A 27,508-nucleotide genomic window follows, 5' to 3' on the forward strand; every position below is an offset into this window, starting at 1 on the left:
TTTTCTAAGTGCAGAAAAACAAGCAGTGGCAAACAGATGAGTAAACTGACTTTTTAAAAGGATGATAACATAATTTCTGTAGGTATTTGGTAGCACCATTGAAATTAACATCTCTGCTGGTTCTGCAAAAATTACAAGCTCCACTTTTGCATCCAGGCTTAGCCTTGCACTAAGTGACCACACCATCATTAAAATCTGTTTACAAAAAATCTGCAAGGATTGGAATTCCTCTCAGGCAAGTTTTCCACAACATCATTTCATGAGATGCAGCAAGATCCTTGCTTGGTTTACTGAGGAAGAACTCCCTGCTAGGTGAGATCCAAGACCTTGGCCAGCATTTTATTGCAACTGGTAGCAAGAGGAAACATTATTTGTGGAATGTGCCTTTTGCCACCTGGGCACCAAATGCTTCAGTGCTGCCTATCACCCACAATTTTTTTGTGGTGGGATATTACAGCATCTTTTCATATTCCATTTAGAATATGAAGGAATTCTTGTTAATGAGTTTGTTTGCTGCCTCTTTGAAGCTGCAGCTGATACTAGCCTCTACACCCTCCTGGAGCAACAATTTGTAGAAGTTCACCATCCTTCATGAAAGAAAAGTGTTTTCTTTAATATGTTTGAAAGTATTATTCTTTAAAAAAAAAAAAAATCCAAACATTTAGAATTCCAGGATTTGATGAATTATAACTTACAATCACAATATTCAAGATAGTCAAAAACTCCTTCAGCACCCTCCTATCAGCAAAAGACCCTCAGTGTTTTTAATGTCTCCCTATTAGGGAGATGTTTTGCCCCTCTCTCTCTTGCCATAGATAGAGTTACAGATATGCAGGCTTCCTGTTTCAGGGCAGAAGAGCAACCATGGTGGATCAAAGACCTGTCTAATTGAGCTTCTTATCTCCAGGAGTCTCCAAAAAGTGAATGACAGAGCAGGATATAAAGAGACTATTTTTTGTGGTACCTTCTCCATGTACTCACCTAACCTCCAGTTTTTTGTGACTGAGGTGTTTCCTGGATCATGGTTTCCACACATTTAAGAGCTTTTGTTGACCTTTTCCAAGATCTTTTCTGGTGCTTCCTTGAGTGGAGAGAACTTTTAGCATCCTTAACATCTTGTGTTTGGGTCCTTAGTTTAACGATAGATTATGTGAAGACTCACTACCTCCTTGTTATTTTTTGAAGGTGCTACCTGCTAATTTCACCGAATTATTACTATTTCTAGTCTTGAAACTGTTACCCGATGGTTCTCCATACTGAAATCACAGATCTAATATTTCACTGTTATACTTAACAGGGCTATTTACATGTTATTAGGTTTTGGGGGTTTGTTAGATTTTTGCATCTGTTTGTGACAATTTTACTCAGTAAAATCATTTCACTTATGAGTGAGCAAAATTAATTGAAACCGGCATTCATTTGTGCCTTATTATATATTATTATATTTGTGTATCATCAAAGTTTTCCTTAAAACTCTATTTCCTTGAATACATTTCAGCTCTTATTTGAAAACTCTCAGCAAAACTGAAAGATGTAGCCAATGAGCAATCCTGGCATTAAAACCAAAAATGGGATGAAAAAACCTACCCACAAATAAATAATTGGAATCCCAGTATTGACTTTGAATAGCAAAACTGACAATATTATTGCTGTATGCTGATGTCTGTGAGACACTTTGCAAGGACTAAATCTTGTTTAACCCTCCAGTGCTGATTAAGAAGACAAAAGATTCCAGCATAATTCATCCACCTGGAGCTGTCTAGACTTTGAAAGTGTATCTGAAATTTTACATGCCTACATGGCCATTCAACAGCCTAACTTTTTGAAATGCACAGCTCTGCTGAACCCATATACAGTCATGCAATTTCTACCAATCTCCCTGATGATAAGTTTCAGACTGCCAAGTCATGCCAAGTTCAGGTGGGTACAAGCTTAGGCTCTCATACATAGTACAGATGAACCCAGAGAGGCTTTTTAAATTCTTCATGGGGTTCGACTTTCTGGGAGCAAATCAGATTTGACTGTACTTCAAAATGTTACAGTTCTGAGATTTACAATCAGCTCTGGTGCATGCTGAGTTGATGGCATTAACTCCAGTATAATATTTCTTCTCTCTGACATCACATTCACCACTTCGGTTCCGACTCTGAAAAATTCAATGAGGTTTGAAGTCACGTACATCTTCCTCTGCTGAATGTTAGTCAGCTAGCCCCAGCCAACTTTTGGGACTTGCTCTAATTGTCATTATGATTTGCTCAAAAATTAAATGCAAACACAGATCATTTGCTGTTTACCTCAGAAACTGTAATTTCAGGCCACGTTGAAAAGTGAGACATAAAAGTCACATTGCATAAAGCTTTCCAAAGTCATACACGGTTCTGTGGGTAGTTAAAGCTTTAAATGGAAGCTGACTGAAGCAATATAATTTTGAAACAATTTCCACTGAGATAATTTCTTCTTCAAATGTGTATGTTGGTGTATGTGAAATCTGCAGTCTGATGTTATTTGAAGAAGCCACTCTGCAGAGAGTCAAAGGAATGCGGTCATTTGCTTTTTCTACCACCATCTTATTATGTGCGGGGTCATGCAGCTCCAAGAATTAAGAAATGAGCTCTTTCCCTGGAATACTTGAAATTATTTAGGTCTGCTGAATCTGTTGTGCACTGTTCTGCTTCACTGTTCATAAGAGCTAAATTCAAGTGACACTGACATTCTGCTTAGTTCAATATTATACCAGGGTACAGACTTGGTTTTGACATTTAGTTTTTCACAATCATATCCAGAAAGGGAGATCAACTACAAGGTGTGAAGCTCAGATGGGAAAAACTCCTCACGAACAGAAATTTTGCAAACAGTATGAAGTAGGTGGAATCCCAGCATATTCACTGCAGCAATAGCAACTTTCCCTTTTCCTACATGCAAGAGTTTCAGTAGAAACTTGTCTTAGAGGTTGATTAGAAAGACTGCTATAGAGAACTGGGATCTAATTGTCTCTTGAAATATTCACACCAGGAATGAAAACCTTAAAAAGCCAAACCAAACCAAACCAAAAACTGCCAAAACCAAAACCCCAAAGTCCTTAGGCTTACAAGAGTTGAGGTCATTCAGTGGTATGCACAGGCAGGCAGAGCTCCACCTCGACCTCTCTCCAGCCCTCCTCCACCGCCCACAGGCACAGGGAAGTTACCCCTGCTCTGCCCCTGTCCCACACACAGCCACTCTCCCTGCCCCCAGCTCCCACCAGCTGCCTCCTCTGCCTGCAGAGCACCTTCCTTTCCCTCCAGCACCAATTAGCAGCCCCTCAAGCACCAGGCAAAGGCAGCCTGCAGACAGCCTGAGAGTTGTGGAGTGGCCCTGTTACGGGGAAAAGGAAAAGGGCAGCTTTTCCAGCAGTAAACTGTGCCCTATCTCGTGTACAGGAGCTGCCTGTTGCTGTATGGGCAGCAGGATGCAGAGGAACTATAGAGAACCTACCTTCCCAATCCATCCCTTACCTTCCAGAAAGGCATTTTTTAATAAAATCCCCCACAATGTATACAACACTTCATGTGTGCTATTTTGGTTTTATTAAATGAAAAAAAATCTAATAAAAGGGAGAGAAAACAATCCCATTTTCATTGCAAATCACCTATTTGGATCAGTCTGAACAGATATTATGCAATAGATGTTTTGCAATGGGCAGTGATGCTAGCTGATGGAGGAAGAGCAGTCTCAACAAAATATCATGCTGCTCCAACAATCTAATAATAGGGAGTGTCACTTACAATGCTGTCATTTAAGTGACAGAGCTATATTTATATTTACATTTATATTATTTGTTAAAAAAAGAGAAAGCATTAGTCTACTAAGATCCTTACAACTATTCATTCTATAGTATACACAGAATTGCTTTAAACTACTGCCATGAGGTGGATTTATATTTTTCAGTTATAATTTTCAAAAACATTCTGCCCACAGTGTTTTGTGATGGTGGAAATAAACTGCAAATATGCTACATTCCAGCCACCAGGAAGTAGGAATACCACCTTCCAATTGGTATGTCAAGCTGGGCTGTGAACACTAATTCTCGTTATGGCAGCCTAACATTTCCCACATCTTGTAAAGAGATGGCTTTCACTGGCTCACAGTTTTTCTCTGCCATGTGTAGAGGACTTCCTGGTCTGGGCATCTTAGGAAAAAAGTGTCAATAAAATGCAAGCAGGTTTTTCAAAAAAATTGTGGAAAAACATGCAAACCGTTTCATTGAAAACTTCTATTGTGTCTCCCATTTGGAGAAGCAGCTTTAAGTTTAGCAGTGAGAAGTGTCTTCTTCCTTTTCCAATTCAAAGTCAGCTCAGATCTGGCCAAATCAGGGTCCTCTGAGAATTTCAGTTCACACATGCATAGCTTCACAGTTAGAGGTTGGCAGATACATTTCCTGTGGACTTTGAGCAGGATCTAGGTTAGATTGTTGGAGCAGCATGACATTTTGTTGAGACTGCTCTTCCTCCATCAGGCACCAGGGTAACATCCATCAGTCATTTGTTACAATCTTTTCGTCTGATAAAAGCCTCCCTCACTTAACAACTGCATCATGCCCAAACCCTGATCCATTCTGTGGATTGAACGAGACTGAGACCTTGATAAAAAAAACCCACACAAATTTGTCACTCAGGAGTCTAGTTCAACACATGATGTATTAATCCTGATCTGAGTGCAGAGCTCAGCTGGGAAATGGAGTACACACCCCTGTCCTCCATGGCATTGCCAGATGTAATCACAGAGAGGACAGTATCCGCATCACTCCACAACACTAGTCCTTGAGCAAAGATGCAAAACCTACCAGAAGACTTGACAAATTAAAACTGCAGATTTTCAAACTGGATTTCTATTCAGTTTACCTGCCTATGACAAACCAGGGTTAACAACTATTACTTCACTGTGGTGGAGTAATTGAACCTATGCTTATCATAAACTATCCCAGGAAAAAAAGTAATAGGAAAAAAGTAATAGAAGGTTTGGGCCATCCAGCCTGATTAGTTCAGTTTAAATCATCTGTCTGGCTGGTCAGGCAGCACATTCTCAGGCTGACTTCTGCCACTTATTGTTCATCTTGTCACCTGCTGTCAAATGAGTGAGCATTTGGGACCTGCTCCTGTTACATACACATCTTCTGCTACTATGGATCTAATTTTATAGTTACTGTGTGATAAAAAAATTTCTTCTCACTCTCTCTTTGCCCTGAGAAGACAGAAAAAGTCAGGCTGATGGTAACATGTAGTGGATGCAATTGTAGACAGTGCTGCAAGTACCTGAGATGTGAGGAGAGGGAGAGGCAAATTTTGCACATAGCTTCACATTCTGCTTCTGCATGTTACTTACTGTTCTGAGAATACAGAGAGAATCATAGAATAAACAGAATGGCTGAGGTTGGAAGGGACCTTCAAGATCATCTTGTTCCAACCTACATGCCATGGGCAGGGACACCTTCCATTAGACCAGGTTGGTCAGAGCCCCATCCAACCTGGCCTTGAACACTGCCAGGGATGGGGCGTCCACAACCTCCCTGGACAACCTGTGCCAGTGTCTCACAGCACTCCAGGTGGGGTCTCATGAGGGCAGAGCAGAGAGGGGAGTAATCACCTCCCTCAGCCTGCTGGCTATGCCTCTTTTGATGCAGCCCAGAACAGGCTTGGCTGCAAATGCACACTGCTCTGGCATGTCCAGCTTTTCATCCACAAGAACCCCCAAGTTCTTTCCCGCAGGGCTGCTCTTAATGAGTTATCTCCAAGTCTGTGCTCATGTCTGAGATTGCCCCCACCCGGATGCAGTAGCTTACACTTGGACTTGCTGAACTTCGTGAGGTTCTTGTGGGCCCACTTTGTTCATGGCAGGGCAGGATTCAGGAGTGATCAGCAAAAACAGTTCAGCACTGCAAACAGGTAGTGGGGTGCAACCACATAAAAAGAGTATTCCACCACTTTACTTCCAATTTGATTTTTTCTAGTTAAGAGTAACGTTTAATATTGTTTCTATTAATGTTACAGATCTTTCCAAATTTGTTTCTTTCCCTTATTTAAATGTTAGATAAAGAGAGAACTATTTGTATTATGTGCTATTTTAACTTCTGTTTTTACTTTATGTAATTGCAGGACATGTTCATATCACCGACTTTAACATAGCAACCATAGTGAAAGGCTCAGAAAAAGCTTCTTCTATGGCTGGCACAAAACCCTATATGGGTAAGTTCTCAAGACATTTAAAAATGTAGGAAAATTGACAGATTAAGGATTACTAACGGTATAGCAAAATGATTTTAAGTTGTAAAAGCATAAAGTAGATGAGATCAACTTCTTTTTTTGACAACATATACGTGTGTTAGCAGTGCAAAACTTGGGAGATAGAGGATGTAGTTTGGATGCTAATTTTAAAGAGGAGCTTGATCTCTACACTGCTTCTAGTCAGGTTCTGTTTGGTTTTGTGAATTCAAATTCAGGAGAATTTCAGCCGTGTTACTTTCTGTAAATCCCCACATCTTGAGACAAGAATATATTGTATATTTGCACCACTGTGGCTATGACCTAGCAGAGAACACCTAATGTAATTTAAAAGTATTTAGGCACATCCTTAATTGCTTTCCTATGTTGAGTTCCTCAGAAAGGTGTCTGTTTAAAATTAGAGTTCTTTGTAACTAATTGCTGAAGTTCTTGCCCTATGGCTTTTAGGGCCATGTTATATATTGTAATAATATATTTAAAATATATGATTGATTGAAGGCTGGGAGAGTAAAATTCTGTTTATCTGTCTTCATGTGTCAAAAAGGTAAACTCAAACTTTCCCTGAAGCTGAAGGATAGAAGGCATCTCCTGAAGGTCATTTGTCCCACCAAACTTAGGCTAGCTTCCATGACTAAGTGTATGTGTGATTTGTCCTATTTGTGGCTTTATACATATCTGCTGTTTTAGTTTTTTCTGTATATGTAATTGTCATTGCTTGGGCAGATGACTAGCTTAAGACTAAATGTGTTTAGATTCAGGAAACCATATACTAAGAGACAGGTGTATCTCCAAGAGTCTTTAGCAGACGTGCTCAGAGCACACCTAACACATGTGCAGTGGTGAAATATTGGTAAATTATCATGTTCTGAAACTGCCATTTGGGGAACCAGAGGCCACTGTGTTGCCACACCTCTGCATTTTAGCATAGGAGTAAAAGCATGTGCTCAAGAAATAGGAATTGACACTGATGTTTTTCACAGCACAAAGAGCACTGTATTACCCTGCACATGAAGCAGGCAGGCATCTGCAGGGTGCCTCCACACCAGCTGTGGGACTGTAGCAGAGCAGTCCCAGGCAGTGGATGAGAGTAGATTTTTTCACATATGATACATTTTTTGTTGTGAATCAACAGTTAGCAGGAGCTGGAGTCTGTTGCCCCTGACAGGCTAGTTCAGTGACTCTGCTTAGATTAAATGAGCAGCACAGCACAGGCATGGGATATAGAGCATTAGGAGGTCAAGGGAACGATGGGAGATAGGGAAAAGATTTTACCTTTTCACACCAATGGGTCTGGTCTCGGTTCTCTTCAGCTCATGTAGCTGTTCTACTCCTGAGGCTTCTTCCCCACACATCAGATCTCCACCATATCCAACAACCACACAAGAAGAAACAGTACCAAAAAATGCTCTCCTTTCCTTTATGAAGGCTGTCATACCATCCAGCAGCTGACTTTCTTCTCTTCAGTGTGCCTTCCTCACCTCTTGGAAATGCAAAGATGCTGCAAAAGCCACAAGTGCAGTCTTTGCCATTCAGAAGGAGTCAGAAGAGCCATCCTTGTTTTGATTTGGAGCTATAAAAAGACAGAAAATATTTCAGAGCTGTAAAAATCCTCTATTTCAGATGAAAAGCGATGGGTAAGGATTCTCTGTGGCACAGTTTGGATATCAAGGCTTCAACAAACCAAATATTAGCTGTGTGACAGATATGGTCAGACATTCATTGGTGCTGCTTTCCTCTTTTAGTTTACACCTTTTATTTTGTGAAGAATTGTAACTTTACTGAAATTCTACAAGGACTTTTCAGTTGCAGTGATTTCTGGTTGTAAGGCTGTATCAAAGGCTTTCCATGTGGCTTCTCCTGAGACATTTAGACTAAGAGAAAAATAGAAAAAAACAGAGCTAGGGAGGTTGGCTCTATGGTTGGTGGTAAGATTTTATTACCAGAAATTCAAACCACATTTGAAGCTTGGTGTAACAAGCCGAAGTCACCTTCAAGCATGGTACTTGCTGAGTACCAGAACCAAGGAAACTTAGTTTCTGTGAGATATGCCTTATGCTATGCTGATTTTCACAATGATGACAGTATGAGATGTGATGAAAGCTTTCCCCCCCTCTTTAAGGTTTATAAAATCTTACTCTCATGTGGATCCTGTTATGTTTAATCAGATATGAGGGCACTCTCCAACCTTTCCCTTAGCAGAGGCCCTTATAGGATTTTTCACTTCTTCCTATGGCCCATTTAAGGAAATAAACAGAAAAATGTTATCTCTAAAGCCTCCGTTCCTCTTTGAAATCTGATTGAAATAGGCTAAGAAATTCCTAGGGAGTGATTTGTTCACATGCAGCATGACAGAATAAAAATGGTTTCCAGGAAAAAAACCAGAGTGAATTGATATTGTGTTGTAAAAATGCCCTAGCTGTTCTGATTAAGATGCCTATCTTGTAATGCTAAGCATGGTGTGAGTCAGCTCCTGCAGCTTTTGCTTAATCCCACTTCACACTAGCCTTTTAGCCCCTAAGTCTTTCTCAGCCTGAAATATTCCCTGCCTCTTTCCCTACTTATTAAATGTTTATGCAGAATGCACTATACCCGAACCTGAATGTTCCTCTAGAAACCCTGTCAATTTCTGTGTCCCCCCTTCCCAGCCAGTTCACTCAGACAACTGAAATACCTGCCACATGCAGAAACAAAGACAGCAACAGCAGTTTATGTGAAAGGAACAAGGCCAACAGACTCAGGTGGCTGTGACTGTGGAAGGCAATGTGTGCCTTCAGCTGATTTGGGAAACCTGTGTGTCACCCGTGCCTGATTTTACCTTCACAAATTCACTGCTCAAACCTTCTGCAACACCTGTGACTGGAGCTGTTGTCAAGGCTTTATTGCAGGAATAGCTTTCTGAAACCTCGTACGGTTTCAGGCCGTCATCCTACCCTGGCAAACAACGCAAAATATCCTTTGAGACCAGGCTGGCTTTTGGCAGGCACAGCTGCTGCCAACAATGAGCATGAGCACTTGTGCAGGACCCTCTCCATTCTGCACTGGGATGTGGACCAGGAAAGCCAGTGCAGGGCAGGACATGGTCCTTGGCTGCAGCCTGTGCTGGGCGATTCAGCTGTGGCTCTTTCTTCCTGCAGAAGGATATTACTTTGGCCTCTTGTGTGAAAGGGAAGTGTGTGTTCACCTGACTGGAAGCACCTGTGTAAGTCCTTGCTACTTTCAACACTTTTCCATCTTTATGAGTGAAAAACAAAAAAAAGAAAAAAGGATATTTCTTAAGTTGCTCCCTCAAGAACAAGGCTGCAGGAAAAACCTGTGTGTCTGAAAGAATGTGCTTTGTGCTGGGCACCCATCTGCAGTGATGGCCCTCTACACTGGAACAGGTTGCTCAGCTACAAACTCAGAAGTTAAATAGTAAAACACATCTAGAAAACATGACAGGTGTCACTTTTGTTTATCCCTCACGTTGGAGGACTGGGTGTTTGAGTCCTATAGCATATGCTTTCTCCTTACTGAAATATTTTGGAATAATTAGTTTCCACGGATCTGTGTATTATTTCTGAGTGCTGCAAAAACTTGCCATTCACAGGTTATATTTTGGGGGGGTTAAGGATTTTTTGGTTTTTTGTGTAGTTTTGTTGCTATTGTTGCTTATTTTTGTTTTGGTTTTTTGGAGTTTCTGGTTTTAGTGGTAGGAGGGTTTGGGGGGACTAGGTAGAGTCTTTGATGTTTTTCTCAGCAGAGACTGAAGTTATTCAAATGATGCACTGTGACTTTACCTCAAATCAAACTAATAAAATACATTTTATTACACAAATACACCTGACAAAAATCCAAAGTCAATAAAATCAGTCATAAATTATGTGAAAGGTTTCAGCTACCCTCCTCCTATCCTACAGGCTTGTTATCTCAGGTTTTCACAGCTCCTTTCATAAGTTGCTGTCGTGGTGAAGAATGACTGTATGCCTGAGATTACCAGAGGATTGTGGATTTACACTGGTCCACTGAACTTCTAAAATGTATGAGTCATCCATATTTATTAATTAATACTGTGTAGGAGTACTATTGGATTCAGAGGAAAGCCAGTGGATGTTCTGATATAAACCTTTCATGTAAAAAAAAACATATCCCATAGGGCTAAATTTGTTCCTCAGATGGTTAAAATACAGCAGGGGCAAATTTTGAGTAGGGTTTTCAAAAGTGGTCAACCTTTGGTCTTCCTTTGAACTCAAGCAGTGCTCTGAAATTAAATATTGTTTTGTAGCTCATTGCATTTTGAATGCAGTTAAGGCAGTGTTTAGGTTTTTAAAAATCCTACCTTTATCCTACAAGGAGTTTGACTGCCCATCTGCAGAGTTGCTGTGTTCATGGCATTACCTGACCTTTTGATCCCAGGGAAATCTCACTATGTCAGCATGGCAAGGGAGGCTCCTGTTTGTTCTGATAAGAACCAAGAGTGGCCATGTGAGACTTTGAGGTGCTGAAATAAATATTCCCCACACTGATGGGATTTTCAGCTCCTGCTAGGAGCTACTTGGCTCAAGGGATTACACACTGAGCTGCAAGCAGGCATTCAGGTTTTGGTTCCACTCTGACATTAACGAGTAGGAGTATAAGCAGCTGAGGAACCTCAGGAGGTCAGGAAAGAAGTTACTACCTCCAGCTGCTCTTCACCTCTTTGTGCTCTCTGACTTCCTACCACCCTTTCAGATCTTCCAGCAAAACTACTAATGTAATCATTTCTTTGACTATTTCAGTTAATAAATACCCCACTCTGAGTTCAAGAGGTAGTTTTGGGTTGGGATTTTTATTTGTTTGTTTGTTTGTTTATTTGTTTACTTATTACCTGCCTGAAAGGGCCTGATGTGTTGTGGAGCTCTGCAGGCAGATCTGAGGGGGAGCAGATGTCCAGTGGAGGTGGCAAATAGTCCCCAGCAGGGCCCTTCTGCCCACTGGATAACTCTTGTTCTTTGGTCAGGCCAGCCCCCCCAGGTTTTTGCATGCATAAACTGGTGTAAAGATATTTTCTAACCTGTGAGGAGTATGTGAGGCAGGAGTATGTAATAGTCCTTCTGGTGTGTCAGGTACAGTCTGTCCTGTGAATCCCCAGTTATGCAGATCAGCTAATTTCAGTATTAGGCAGAGCAGCTGCTGTCTATACACTGGAACATCAAACAGATATTTTTGGACAAAATCCCTTCTGAAAATTGCTAGAAAAACTGGCCCTGCAGCCACTGTGAGCTTTTGTATGGAGTAATGAAGGTGCTTGTGTATAATTTCATGTTCAATAATGGGAGAACATGACATGCTCATTGCTGTTGGGCTTGCTTTCAGCAGGGGTAGCAACTTGAGGTGGTTTCTCTGAGGCTGATCCGGATGTTCAGCCACTAAGGGCTTCTCTGTGCAAGGTTGGGAAGTGAGTTCTGTTCAGTGGTTGAGTAAAGCAGAGGGTTGTATGAGGATAGCACGCTGAATAAGGGCAGGAGAGGTTATATAGCCATATGGAAAACTGATAAGGCATTCTAAATGCCGTGTCTGTTTTCAGGTAATGGTATCTAAGTTATTTACTTTGATTGAATAATTGCATTAAATATGAGTATTAAAACTATTGAGGTGTATAATGTGAATAATGGTGCAAAATCGGTTACATGGCTTTAACAAGTATAAACCTCACAGTAGAAAATTGCCATCCCAGCATGGCCAGGTTTTAAGCAGCATTTTGCCTTATAAAATAGAAGTTAGCAGCTGGCTAGTCTAAAGCTCTGAGTCAGAAGGCTGACCATTATAATTTAGACCCTTTTAGCACATGAGAAGGTAAACACTAGGAGGTAAATTGATAGTTTACCAAATCCACATTTATATTCAGGGAGAGGGAAGTTGTTTTATTCCATTTTGCTCTAGAAACAGCTTCTACTCTGGATAGAAGATCACTTGTCATTACTGTAGCTCGATTTCTGTTTTCTATTTAAACCATGATGCAGAAAAATTACTGACCCCTGAATTTACTTCTCAGGGGAAAGTGAAAATTATTATTTTCTCATCACAGTGCTGAGAAAGCAATTAATATTTCACTGAAACATCTCAGTTCAAGGTTCTTGGAATATTATTCCAAAAGTCAAGTTCATTTTTTATTCAGCTCAATCTGTCATGCCTTAAGCCTGATTCAGCAAGGTAAAACTATAAATGTGTTATATCCATCATCATTCACACACTTAAAATTTGCAAACATCTAAGATTTTAACAGCTTGACCTGTGCTAGTCAGTCAAAATATTGCTTATGCTGTGTGTATTGTATGTATATGTATATATCAATTTATACTTATAGACATAATTTTTTTGCCAAGATCAGGGACTAACATGTGGAAGGAGAATGATATCTGGCAGTGTGGTATTATGCTGAATCGCAGTTAATGACAGTGGAATGTATTTTCTAATCTGAAATCTTGGGCATTGCAATCAAAGCCACGCCACTGAAATATGTTTTGCTGCAATGACTACAGCAGAGTGTGTTGCTTTGCAACCCCTGCTGTAAACCACAAACCTCTGATTCCCCTTACTGGCAAGTAGGGTCTCTGCTGAGATACAAATAGACTTCAGAGAGCTGTAGCTAGACAACTGGATGAGCAATGTCAGGGATTTCATTCTTAAGAAATGTTTTGGACATATCCATCTGAAATGGATCATTCAAAAAAAAAAGTGACAAAACCACTAGGGTTTAATTATTTGTTTCATTTTCAGTTTCTCCTATTGATAACACTGGCACAGGGCATTTTGCAGGAACTGATGACCAGCTGTCATTGGCAACATTTAGCTTTTTATGGACAGTGAGCTCCTTACAGTAATCCATCTTGCAAGACTGACTAGTAAGTTATTGCTTAAATAGACAGATTTGTTAGTATGTAGATGTTCCATCAGAAATAATAGCAGCTATTCTTTTTGCCAGCCACACCAAGAGATAGACCTCAAATTGATCATTTTATCATGGTCAGCACTTTCAAACTCACCTTTTAGCACCAAATTAAACATAGTCTGAATTTCAGAGATCCAAAGCACTTAAAATTTATGAAGTTGCGATACCAATGAGTACTCAGCAGATTTTCAGAAACCGTACTCAAAACATTTTATTCTTTGTACAAAATGGACTTCTACAATAGGAAAGAATACTGAAAATTTGGTGTAGCATTGTTTGCATTTACATTGATATTCTCTTTAATTTCAAGCTCATGAATCATATTGTTAGATACTAATACCTTTCCACAAATAAAGGTAGATAATTACCTACCAGCTACATGACATTTTCTTTTTTATAACTTTATTTTTGTTACAGATCTTTAGGAAAATATGTATACAGTATGAGATGCATCATCTACATAATTCACATTGCAGACTACTATGAAAATTCCAGTGGATAGTTATGTACATTAATGGATTTGCCAGAAATTACTCCCTTTTGCACAAACCTGCAGAACAGGAGTAAGGCTATCACAATAAGCCATTGCTTCTGAGATGGGCGCAGACCCACTAGATTTGCTTTCACATTCAATTTTTTCATATGTTGTCCCCTAGTATGGTTTTATTTTACAGAGAAATAACCATTTATTTACTTCCTACAGTCTGCAGTAATATTGTATTACTAAAAAGATACTGTGCAAGAGCATCAGAACACACATCTCTGAAGAGGATTTATTTATTTATTAGTTGGAAAAAAATCTTGACTGGAAATTTGTATTGGGGACTGCAAGAAATGCACTGAAGCACACAAGACAGTACAAAAGTGGATTTGTTTATGTAATTTTTTCAAGAAAGCAAAGCAGATAAACAATAAAATCATGAAAGTGTATTATTAAGAGAAAAATACAGATGCAGAAAAGAAACAACTTTGGCTAGTTGCCAAAGTTAAAGATGTGCAATTACTCATTGTTATATAAGACACAGACACATTCCTGATTTTGTTGTTTACTCTGTTAAAATTAGTACAGATGTCCCAGCTTGGAATGGCTCTGGTATTTAAAGGGTTTTTCTTTGTCAAAGAAACTTTTCTCTCAAAAAGTTGCATGAAAGGTGTCAGATCATACTTCTCAAACCATGAAAAGCAATAACCCAAACAAGAAGACTGCATTACTTCTGAATTGCAGACTTTTAGAAATTCCCCGTACTCTGGGTGTCAGGTTTTCTGGGTGTCTGAGCAGAGGTGAAGAGCCCATGCAGTTAATGATGACTGCCAAGAGGAAGAAGCTGTAAAGACCTCGTTGAGGCTTTCTGGCTTCAGATGCCTCTGTCATCCCACTCAGATGTGCTGTGAGGAGCTGGCTGCTTGAGCTTCATTAGGATCACAGGACTGTGGGGTGGCTTGTGATAGCAGGGGCCCCAGGAGCCTCTAGCCCAGCTCTGCTCAAAGGGTGAGCAGTGAGGCTGGACCAGGTTCCTACTGTTGAGTCATTCTTCAGGCAGCTCTAGGAATATGTAGTTCTCCATCATATGAAAGAAATTAGGTCAGGGGAAGCTGTGAGGACCTGTGGGATCTACCAATTGCAACACTTCTCAACTTTTCTTTGAATTCACTCTTGATGCTAGACTTTCTATTACTTGATTTAGCTTCGCTATTTAAAAGTCGTGCTATTGCCATGCAAACATCTACTGCGTTCTGCCTAAGTGCCTGTGATAGGAACTACAGCTCTCAGCCAAAACAAACTGCAGGATCAAACCCATTATTAAACCCATTTATTTTCCTGAAAAGCCTTTGTTCAGTAGAAACTGCTAGAGGGAAAAGGTCTGAAACTCTTGTTGTTGCAGGTACTCTCACTCTTGTTGACACACTCTCGAAGGCAGAATACTTCTGCCTGTGTAGATGCATGGGGGTAAAAGATGAAGTATTCTTCTCATCCTAAGTCTGTTATGGCAAGAGAGGATATGTTCACAAAGGGTGCACACATCAGAGCTGTTGCCCTTGCTCCAAGCTGGCAAGCTCAAATCTGATCATCCATTGGAAGAATCTACCCAGAGCAGTCTGCAGGATGGCTGTCCAAGATGAGCCTGGGATCAAGTTCAAATTTTAAAAGATTACAGATAGCCTATTTAAGTAACAATGTTAAAGAAATTCAATGAGAATTTCATCCCTCCTTTCAGAATTTTTATTTGCTTTTGTCCTAGCCAATTTGCACTCTGAATTGGTTCTCCTGGCACAGTTATTTCTTACAGCAAAACCTAGTGTTATGTCATGTATTTCACAGCTCTAGTTCTTCAGAGCTTGGCTAATTCCATGATTTGGAGGGTGTGCTGTCCTTCTGTAAGATCGCGCTTTCTCTGAATGAGCAGGCAAACTCCCGAAGTCTGCACACAGCCTGGAGCCCTTTGTTCGCACCTAATGTCTCCATTCAGAAAAACTTTTAGACACATTAAGCACAAGCTTAGTGTGAAATGGGTATTTAACAGCCTTGTCAAACTAGAGAAAGGTCTTTTGGCTTCAACATCGTTGAGATTTCACCCTGGGAAAAAACCTGTATATAGGATACTGCAAATTATATTGCACCCTCTGCCAGTCCCCCACCTCACAGGAAGAGAGTGTTTACAACTGCTTCACTGGAGCTGGTGGAATGCAGGGAGGCATTCCAGGTGGACTGAAAATAATGATGTTAAAGTGGGCAAAAGGGGCTATCTGCTTTAAAAATTGGGACCTTAACTGCTCATATTCTGACCTAAGAATGCCATCGGCTTAAGGTAAGAGAACAGCTTCAAAACTCCAGGGCAAAAGACAGCATTTTCTGCTGATCTGCTTAATGTAGGATGATTTGACCTTGAAACTTCTAGAACAAGAAAATAAAATACAGTGTAAGTCAATTGCTCAGTCACTAAATTAGCAAAACAGCTGCATGATTCTGGCAATGTCAGGTTGCATCAATAAAGTACTTTCACCTCTATCTCACAGAAATCAGATAGTGATCTGTCTCATTATTAAAATGTTAAAGCTATAAAAGAAATAGTGAAACCAATATTATACCTACACAGCTCAGTAAAAATGCCAAAAGGCTATTTTCTGTAATGAAATATGGTACGTCATCTAGGCACGGTGGGCAAAAACCATAACAAATGGGGCTAAATCAAGCAAACCTTCACTACAAGGTGCCTATGGTGATATTCAAAATATAAGTTTGGTGCCTAATGTGCAATTTAAGTTCATCCATCCATTCAAGTAATAAAAAGAGTCCTGCTTACACTCTCAGGACCTATCTGATAGACTTCACACCTGTAAAATGTGCCTGCACACCAGCAGCATGCAAACAAGAGCTGAAATACACATGAAGATATAGCATGCCAAGGGAAGCTATGTCATCTGGAGGTGAGACAGAGTTAACTCAGTGTAATGACTCTTATCACATTGTTGATTCATGTCATACTGGATCACAGCACAAGTTTTACTCTGACAGAGATCCACTGGTCATCTATTCTCCAAACACATGTATCCTAGCAGAAATGTTTATTTAGGTGCCTGCAGATCTCATACCAAATGTGTTTAGACATGGTCCTGCTGGCCAAAGAGTATAAGACTACTTTCATACATTCACTGCTTTTTATTCTACAGATTAGAGTTTTGCCATGCTGAAATCTTCTATTATATTTGGCTCTTGAAGACTTCCTGAAGTCAGGTCTGGAGTTGTAAATCATTAGGTTGCCATCCATAATGCAAGGACTGCAAAAACTCCTCTAAAAGGAATGCCTTTCCATTTATTAAAGGTGCTTCTCTAAATGCCTTAAATAGTGAAATCCCAAACTGCCAGTCAGAAGTAAGTGTGACCAGAGCACATCATTCACTGCAGTGTGCACATCACAAAGTGAGGCCATGGTAATCAGAGGGTAGTGTGGTACATTAGACTCGGTACCATGGCCAGAAGAGGCTCACATGGTAGTTGTAATCTAGCATGGTGTTATGGCTGGGGACAATGTTATTTAGAAAATCTCCAGTGAAAGTGTTGTTTTCACAAAGTGCACTAAGATTCTGCTGTTAAATCATTAGAAAAGCATGACTGAGTTTTAATTTAATTTAATTTCATTTCATTTCATTTCATATGCACTCTTATTTATGTCTGGTTTTCTGAAGAGACTATAGTAGCATTATTTAGTACAAATTTTTTCCTGAAATTAGACAAGTGGATCCTTGTTTTGAAAATACCTTTTCTTTTCCTCCACAAAAGTTACTTTTATGGAAGTCATTGCTTCATTGACAGTGGGTTTTCTTGCAGTCATCACAGTTTCTCACATCATAAAATCAGTGTCAGGATTTCTAAGTACCATTTTCCTATGTTGAATACTTTTAAACCTGTCTGATTAGTTCTACCCAAATGGAGAAGACGGATGAGATTTACTATATTCAACATCTCCATCAATCAGGAAGAACCACCTCACTTGCAGATATTTTTCCCATAAAATGTTTACATTACCTTAAACTTTCTAAGTCACACTTCAGATCAAGAATTCCCCTCTTATTACTTATTTTTATTCACATAGCTTAAAACTTCAATTAATCAGGTAAGAATTAACATATGAAATTACTGACTTTTGAAATACTCTGACTGGTGAAGGTTGCTTTTTATCAGTAAAACAAGGCACTGAAACTACATCCTGAAAATACTGTTCTTCCAGGTCTATTTAATTCCAGTTTGTTGAGTCCTTGATAATTTTTCAGCTGTGAAATAATATCTGTAGTGTAACCTTAATGAAATGCTTTTTTGTTTGATTTCATTTACTGTTTTAGCTCCCGAAGTGTTCCAGGCTTTTATGGATGGAGGTCCAGGATACTCATACCCAGTAGACTGGTGGTCTCTAGGAATTACAGCGTATGAATTACTGAGGGGTTGGGTAAGAATGATGGAGTTTGTTGTTATCTGACAAAAGTCTCAAGTTTGCAGTGCCACTGAGTGCACTCTTCAGGATAAAATTTGAGGTCCAGGTCAGGAATGCTGTCCTGATTCTTTTCCAGCTGAAAACACTCTTGGGAAAGTTTCACCCCACACTCAAATACATTATGAAAATTTGCCTCAGTTTGGCTAAGGAAAAGCCTTATGTTAAATGGCTTCTTTGTAATGCTGAATTGCAAACAGTGGTGTTCTTTTTCAAATAGGAGTTACTTCAGACTCTATTTTATCTTTGATTGTCTTGGCTAATACCATAAGAGACCTAATGCAATATCCTAAGATGCTTGGCCCAGCTATAGAAAATGCTTATCTGCCAGTGCATTTGTTTCTTATCTAATCAATTATGTGAATAAGCTTAATGAAAAATCTTCCTGAGCATGGTCAAATATCACAGAAGATAATGGAAAATTCTTTTCCATTTTGGTTCTAAGGATTTCAGTCAGTTGCTTAAATATTTACTATTCCCCATGGAAAACACTAATTTAGATACTATTTCAGATGACATAGCTAAAGTAGCTGTTTGAGGGTTTTAAAATTATTTTTCATTCCTGTTTTGGAAAGAGGATTTTATTGCATTGCAGTATGCTTTTTTAAAAGGGAAGGAGTATTTTTTATATTATGACACTAACACAGTTCTGCTACCTTGTCTTGCCAGACAATCCATCCCACAAAGATCTCACAATTTCATGTAGGATGACAGAAAAAGAAAAATAGAAATAAAGAATAATTGTTATTCCCTCTTTTTGGTGGAAGACTTAATTTGAGAGTGTCTGCACATTGTTGCTTCAGCATTTAATTTTTCAAAGGCCTAAAATTTGGCCAATCTGTTTTGTATTTTCACAGAAATAGAAAAAGTTATGCTCCTGAAACAAAGATCTCTCCCATGCAAAGACTGTTTCAGCTCTCAAAGCAGAGGAGTATTAAATACCTTTCTTAACAAAAACAACAAACCAACAATTATTATCAATTTTTCTCTACCATAATTCTCAAACCTCAGGCAGTTTTTAGGCTGACATTCTTTCTGGAATGGAGAAGTTAAAGTCTGGCAGTGATAAGGATAATACATCCTCAATCCTAGTCAGAGACGGTAGTTCTAGCTGCACTTTCGGTAAATTTAGAGAACATCCTGATGGTTTTATAACAACCCTTTCACCACTGAGTGTCTCCAAGAAAGGAGCACAATGAATGATTGTTAATGAAAGCTGAACTCCCAAGACTAATCACAAAAGATCACTTTAATGTGTCAAATTCACTTTAATAAATGAAAAATTATGTAGACTAATATCCATTTGCCAAGATCCATACAGTCTTTCCTGACTAAGTCAATCTGGCTACAAACAAAGCAAAGTTGAGACTGAATCAATTTTTTTGTTTGTTTTTTTTTTTTAATAAAAACATTGCCATCTGTACCTGCTCAAGTCAACCAAGTCAGCTGCTTGTTTTCTCCTAAAGAGCAGCTCTTGGCTGCTGAGCAAGCCAGAGGATGGCTTGGCAGCCCACACCACTGTATGGATAAGGAAAAGGTGAATATTTTCTAAATTTTTCTAGTCTAGACAAGGCCTAAACTGACAAGTGATGACAAGAGAAGTAGCAGTGGGTTGAGGAAATGTGCTTAACCCGAGGCACGTTGCTGTCTCAACAGCAGCAAGCTCCGAAGCCCCATCTGCGGCAGTAGCGCCGTGCAGATGGCCGCGAAGGTGCACTTTGCACACACAAGGCTGCGAGCTAAAGCTGCAGGCACGCAGCCCCTGCTCCTCCAGGCTCCCACAGCTCTCTGTCCCACAGCAAGGAAACAGCCCCACTGCCACCCAGAACATGGGTGGGCGCTTGGAGCAGCCCACCCGCGCCAGCAGCAGCAGCCCTGGGCAGAGAGGAGGCTGTGGCACAGGGCAGAGCCACAGGACACAGGGCTGTCTGCAGCTGGAGCCTGCTGCCTGCTGCTGCATGGGAAAGGCAGCAGGCAAGCAAGGAAGGAGCATTAGAAATAAGGAACATCACAAATTTGATTTTCCACCTCGGAGCTGTGCATAGCGTATGATGCTGACAATCTGAATTCAAGAGGTGATAAGTAAAAGTAAAATGAGTAAAAATGAGTTGTTTGTCATTGAGCTGAAAATTTTTGGTTTTATTTGCCTCTACTGTTCAGGGTGCTCAAGGCATTCCAGCCACTCTCATGTCTGGCTTCTTAGTGCTGGGCAGCTAAAACAATGCTGTGCTGGAAATGAGGCTGTAGCTACAGGAGCAGGTTGTGTCCAGTACAGAGCTGTCTGCACCATTTTTTGGTTATCCACAGCAGAGCTAACATTTCTCACTAGTTTTTCTCCTTTAATTTTTCTCCTTACCCAACTGCTAATAAAATACCTAGCAAGAAAAAAGCAAATTCATACAGCCTTGCATCAGACATCGATCTTTTCACCAAGTCCATGAAATTAAATTGTAATTAAACTGCCTGTTGCAAACTGCCATGTGACAGTCTGCTACTGAGCTATAGACAACTGCTAAAATGCTACAATAAATGTATATACCATGAATTCAGTAGAGACAAAGAGAAGGAATGAGATAGTAGGTGGGATTCCCAGATTCTGACTTTCACTGCAATGTGACCAATTTACAACAAACTTTGATAAAAAACCATGAACAAAAGCAAACCAGATTTTTTTTTTCTTTTTTCACAAAATAGAACTGAGGGGATAGGACACTCAAGTGGATTGAATAGCTGAAAAGCAGGGGAGATAGAGGTACGAAGAGCCTCAAAAGACCAAACTTATAATGGCCATTTATGGTTTGAATTAACTAATAACAATATTTAAAATCTCTGCAAATCTCAAAAAATCAAGAGGGCAGAATGCTAATAGTCTTGAAAATAAGGTAAACTTCAGAGATTTTCCTGCGAGGAAAAAGGCATGGACAGAAATATCCTTAACAGAAAAACTTTTCATGAATCACAATTCCTTATAGTTGCTATTTTTAGAGTTAACTGCCATTTTCAACAATTGGTGTACATTCTGCCTCAATGACCCTATTGACCACATTTTTATATCAAGTTAAGTCAGCAGTAGGTTACTTCTAGGTGACAGAAAGCATGTCAAGGCTTCATTTTTAATAACTGTTTTATGGCAACATTGCCACAGGTAGGGAAAAGCATGACAGACTATTTCTAATGACAATTTTGAAACTGATTCAAGAAAATTACGTATTTAGAGCAGACATTTAGGTCCTGTTGAATTCATATGGACATGGTATAGCTAAATGACAACAGGCTAACTTAATGTGAATCAAAGCAAAAAGATTTAAGCCCTCCTTGAACTTATTTTTAGAACACCCCAGTGCCTTGGAATGGACTTGGTTTCATACATATGTTAAAAGTTAAATATGTGCATCAATCTTCCCAGAATAAGAATATGTCCTGGGTCTTTATGAAGAGCGACTCCAAGTCCTTAACAGATTAGATAACTAACACCTAGAAATATTCTTAAATTATAATGTTTTACCAGTACATACTAGCAAAAGTCACGGCATGATTCAGTTCTTAGTCAAGATAATGAGTGTCTGCCCTTTGCTGTTCAGGATATGGATTAATAGGTAACTCTATTTTGTTTATGAATTACGATGCATTAATTTGCACACTGCTGCTAGGATGGCATTTAGCTGCAGATCTCATATCACATATTTATCACCTGCTGGGTACAACTTAATTCACAAACAATCCACTCTCTGTCCTTGTTTATAAAAATACACTATAATTATAACAACTTGCTTCAAACATACAAGTATGCGCACAGAAAATGACAAGAATATAAATTTATATGTAGTACCTTTGTTTCCAAATTCTGCAGTTTATAAAAGATAAATCAGAGCAAACTTCATGAACAAAGCACTGCAAAGCCCGGGGCTTTTCTTCATCTGTAGAAGAATTTAGGCACTGCAAACACATGACAGCAGATCCATATAATGAGTAAATTTTGGATTTTAAACAAGGGCAAAGGAGAAGGATTGGGAGTCTTCTTTTTTACTGTGATTCTGACACAGACTTTTGTAAGCATTTTTTAGTTTCTTTATCTACTACTCAGTAAAATCAGGATGACAAAGCTCCTTTCAGCCACCTCTTTTTGATTTAGTCAGTTTAGGTTACCAGAACTGACCACTGGTACTACAACCAAAAAATAGTAAGTAATCCACATTTCACATAGAATGTCCTAGGTTCAAAATTATTTATTCATCTCATTTGAACTGATACTTCCTTTCATGAGAGAAAAATTTGCAAAGGAAATGCATCTATGAGTAATTATATTTATTACAACCAAAGAAAAGCATACATGCAAAGGATTAGGCTCAAAATTGTTATAAGATGTTTTTGTGGTTTTGGTATTTCCAAGACAAACAATACTGAGCTCAGGAAAACGTGAATAGTCTGCACTCTTTTATCCATTCTTGCTGACTTGATTTTGTTTTAACTTTATCCCAGAGGCCCTATGAAATTCATTCAGCCACCCCCATTGATGAGATACTCAACATGTTCAAGATAGAAAGAGTTCACTACTCATCTGCATGGTGCAAGGGCATGATAGCACTACTGAAAAAGGTAAGAAAGCACAAATACCTTCTGTCCTCTGTTCTCTTCTCTTCCAGAAGCCCCTCCAATACTGGAAAAGGCATTAGACAAGCACACACATTAGGTAGTCGACATTTCAAGGATGAGAGAGCAGGCCTTATTTCTAGGCTGAGTGTGAGTGGTGCAGTATTCTTAGGTGCTTTATTCTTAGGCTTGGATTCAGGCTTTTCATGGCTTCAGAGAAGTAAAAATTTAATATTTCTTTTATTTTGGAACTGATACACAAGTGATAGTAAAAGTTTGGGGATCAGTAATTCCTCCTCTGTGCCCTGGCCCCATTTCCCCCCAGCGGTGGATATGCAAGTGGGACAGGGAAGGAAGGACCACTCTGCCCTCTGAATTTCTGCTGCAGTTTCCAGAAAGGGAGATTAAAAATTAAAATGGCTGTATCTTTTCCTGTCTCACGTTGCTACAGTGGCAACAACAAAAGTCAAGCCACTTTGCTGTAAATGTCGCTAAGCTACAAGGGAGGGCTCTTTCTGAATGCATCCGACCCTAAAAATTGTGTTCTTCCTAAAATCCCAGGTTTTTGTTTGCTTTAATTTTCTGGCCATACTGCAAAGATAATCTGTCTATTTTAGATATTTCAGATCATCAATATTGACACTTGAACAGGAAATATTGGTGAATGTTTGAATAGAGTAATAAAAAATACATGTCTTTTGAAGCAATTAGCAATCTAGTGTTGAATAGATAAGAGAAGTGAGGTGGATAATTTTAATTGCTGCCAGGATGCTCAGTGTAACTTTATTGTCCAAAAAATTAAATACAAAATACAAATTGTTGGGTGGTGTTGCACTATGATGTTTCATTTCGCTCAGACTCTTGTGTATTTGTAAACAGACTTTTGTTGCTAATGCGTTTATACACTTCATGCCTGCAGCAGCCATCTGGGGGCAATTAAATTATACCCATACCCTATGAGTTATTACTTTTAATTTTTTTTTTTTAATTTGGACTTCTAGCATCTGTCAGAAGATTCCCTAGCCATTTTCTTACTTAAAAATATGTATCCTACAATTATGTGTGTGATACATTTACTCTTGCATATGGCATCCAGTCCCTTAGAAAATGCCTTGTGCTTGATCACAGCTCCTCACTAAGGACCCAGAGTGCCGCCTTTCAAGCCTTGCAGACATCCAAAACTCTCCATACCTAGCTGATGTCAACTGGGATGCTGTTCTAGAGAAAGCTGTGACCCCGGGCTTTGTTCCTAACGTAAGTCGATATTCCAGGTGAATATGTTTGTAAATTCTGACTTTAGTTATCACTGCTATTTTACTTGTTTATGCTTGTATTTATTGCTCTTCAGCAATTTACTTTGGATTCTACTTTCATTTACTCAGTCACAGCTAAGGGAAAATTCGTCCCATTTCAATAGATCACAACAAAAACTAATTAACCTTGGTTCACTTTTCGTTCCCTTTCAAATAAAAGAAAGCTTTTTCTAGACTTTGCATTTCCACTGTTAGAGCAAATGATTGTCAGAGTTAACTCTGAGACAAAGAAAACCAAGAAGACTGTGTGGCTGTGAAAGTCCGGCATTTAAATAACATTTGGAAAACTTTTTGACATCCCAGTATGCTGCTACTTTTTCACTTAAAAAATAGGGTTCCAAAAGGCTGACCTATTTCCTTTGTGACAGTTTCTGACAATAAAACATTCAGATGTGTGAGGGAATCTGGTGGTTTCTTTTTTACTGTAGTCTCATTTTGTTGGTGTTTTCTGGGTATTTCCATTTTCATCGTTTTCAAGTTAAATGTATTCGAAGGCCATGAATAAAAAGCAATGACTGTGGTGTTAACATGCTTCTTCACTTTTTTCAGTCATATCACACTATAATTCTTCTCCAAACAACGTATTTGTAGCATACCAAGGTTTGTTTCTGTTTTGCTGGGGGTTTTTTTATGCAACTGTAAACAAAGATGACGAAGGTGGAATAGGTAGACCCTGTCTTCATCCAGGGGCGCATTAGAGTCCATCATAAACATGATGGGGACAGGATCCAACGCTTCAGAAGCTGGAGGTGAGAGACATTGCCTAATGGAGCAAAGGTAGACAGGTGGGTTGCCAAGACACTGCTGGCAGTGTTTGCTGGGCTTCTTGGCACCTGACCAGAGCCTCTCTGGAAGCAACATCCTACAGGAGAAGAAAGCTGCGGGTGGGCAAGCAGGCCTCCCTCAGGGAACTGGGGGAAAGACCAGGAATATGGCAGGTATAATACTAGCACAACAGGAGAAGGGAAAGGCACGCTCCTCTGTACAGGCACACAGGACAATGTTCACCTGCGGGGAAATTCCTTCATTTCATTTTGCAGCTCAATCCTAGTGCAACACGAAAGTTGGAGAGGTGAATGTCATATCTGTCAGGCCAGGAGTCTTTCCCTCTTACTTCCGTGTCTAAGCTATGCCATGCCAGGAACCTCCCCTCCACTCCTTCAGGTTTCTGCCCTAAGCAAAGCACTGCAGAACAAAGCTCCTTCCTGGCCTGGTGGACTGTAAACTCCGTTCTCCTGGTGGTGTGGATCTGCAAGATGAGTGGAGACTGACTTTCCTCTTTTCCTTTTTTCAAGTTCAAGCTGCTCTTTGGGATACCAGAGGTGTGCACTGACTTCTCAGGCAGAACTCAACTGATTATTTAGACCTCCTACTCCCAGCTAAAAGTTTAATCCACAACTGTCAGCATGTGGAAAACTTCACAACACAGTATCTTAAAAGGGAGATCCATTTCCCCATATCCAAAGGTACAACATACTTGGGGATCCAAGAGAGACTCAGATTCTGCAAAGACAGCTTTTCTTTTCACATTTGGATTCACCTTATTTGTGTTTTGGCAGGCATCTATAAAACTGAAGGGAAAAGCTGTATTATTTGAAGCAAAATAATATTCTGCATTTAAAAGGAAATAGGAGTAAAATGTTTCATTTATCTACCCAGATTAATATGAAAGTCCCATTACAAGCTCTATCAGACTCTTTCATGAAGAGTCTGATATCAACCAGGGCTCGTTTCACCTGGTCAATCAAGTGTGTCAGGAAAAAAAGTGACGTGGGAATCAAAGTGTCTTTTCTAGCACAATATTTCTTTTTATAGAAACTTTATTGTTTCATGAGACCAAGTTTGGTCACATATTTTCCAGGAACTTTCTCTTTGTTGCACCAGCAAAATTTTCACTGATTAATTGGGGCCACACAACAAAATATTTCTTGTTTTTCAGCCTTTGATGAGAGGGTGAACTGGGGCCCTGTGACCTGTGGAGTGTTTTGAAAGTAGAGAGTTTTACAAATTTTGACAGCTTGCCATGACTGTCAGGAGCTTGTCTGCCCTCTGCAGCTAAGAGGGCACATGGGAGGCCCGTGGGAGCAATATCCCACAGGTTAGTTTCTCCCTTATAGTTTGATTCCATAAACATAGTTCTTACTTAACTAGCACATGTGTTTCTTTATGGCTTAGTTAGTTTCTTCATATTCAGCTTGGAGTCATAAATTATTAGTACGGTTTTTAAAAATATAGTTTACTTTTATTTTTAAAGCTTCAGAATTAAAGTGATCTATTTTTTAAGTAGTCACACAAATCTCAAAACTATACATTGTCAAGAAAGAAACTGATATTAATGAAACCTAAGGTAATAAATATTTATTTATTAATAAATATAAACAAACTATAAATTTCCATAAATAAAAACCAAATACATTTTACTAAAGCTGTCTGGATAATATGCAGGAAAAGGCATCAGATATGTAAATATTATGCTCCGACTATACAGAATTCACTAGGAATAAAAACGATGGAGTGATTGCTAAACAAAATGTTTCATTGTAGGATACCACAAATTATACAAGTAATTTCTGATGTGATTTTACTGCTTGGTGGTTTTGGTTACTAAAAATATCTGTCATCCATATATGACTCATTTTAGTACTTCCACCTTGACAGTGACAATGGTGTGATTGAACTCTCAGAAGTCCCAGAAGAAAACAGGCTGCTTTTAGCATCTTCCACAACACAATTCAAATCTTTCGGAAAATTTTTTTTGGACTTCCAAAAGAAATTTAAAAAATTTTTAAAGGACTTCCTTGTATTTTAAGATTCAAAGAATCTTAAAATTTGCATCATGCATCACAAATTAACATAACATTTTTTTATGGAGAATCCAAAATATTTAAGTAATTTGTGTAATGGGTAAGGAAAATCTTAATAAAGTGGATAGAATAGAAAAAGAATAATAGACTAGAATGAAGCCCATAATTGGGAAAAGCCAGGGATTCACCAAGGACTAAAAGTACTTTCCAAACCTGATCATACTCATGGACAAAGGAACCTGCTCAGTTGATATGGGGCAAGTGGTGGTCATTGTTTACCTGGATTTCTCCAAGGCTTGTGATACAGTTTCCCACAGCCTCCTTTAGGAGAAATCGTGTTATGGTACAGACAAGTGATGCGTGTTATGGGTGGGGAGCTGGCTGGTGGGCTGCACCCAGAGGGAGGTGGAAAACAGCTCCTTTTCACCTGGCAGCCTGTCACAAGTGGGGCCCCCAGGGATCGATATTGGGTCCAACACTGTTTAATACCTTAACAAGTGGTGTAGATGATGGGAAGTGTGCTCTGAGGAAGTTCCCTGATGATACCAAACTGAGTGGGGAAGTGGACACTTTGGGAGAACCTCCCTGCAGGAAGACCTGTGGAGAAGTGGGCTAACAAGAATCTTATGAAGTTCAACAAGAACAAGTGTAA

The 27,508-nt window shown here is 39.4% G+C and overlaps 1 protein-coding gene across 2 annotated transcripts in view; it reads left to right on the forward strand.

Annotated features, from left to right (window-relative positions):
- The window catches only part of STK32B (serine/threonine kinase 32B), a 162,475-nt gene that overhangs the window by 112,875 nt on the left and 22,092 nt on the right, over positions 1–27,508 (forward strand). For both annotated transcript variants that reach the window (XM_042053585.1, XM_042053584.1), the window contains exons 6-9: positions 6,132–6,221; positions 18,004–18,107; positions 22,629–22,745; positions 23,868–23,993. In XM_042053585.1, coding sequence (XP_041909519.1) covers positions 6,132–6,221; positions 18,004–18,107; positions 22,629–22,745; positions 23,868–23,993 — 437 coding nt within the window. The remainder of the gene's footprint in view (positions 1–6,131; positions 6,222–18,003; positions 18,108–22,628; positions 22,746–23,867; positions 23,994–27,508) is intronic.

This window comes from Corvus kubaryi, unplaced genomic scaffold, assembly GCF_017639235.1.
Source record: "Corvus kubaryi isolate FWS band 111438036 unplaced genomic scaffold, C.kubaryi_AGA036_p1.0 split1-131, whole genome shotgun sequence".
NCBI lineage: Eukaryota > Metazoa > Chordata > Aves > Passeriformes > Corvidae > Corvus > Corvus kubaryi.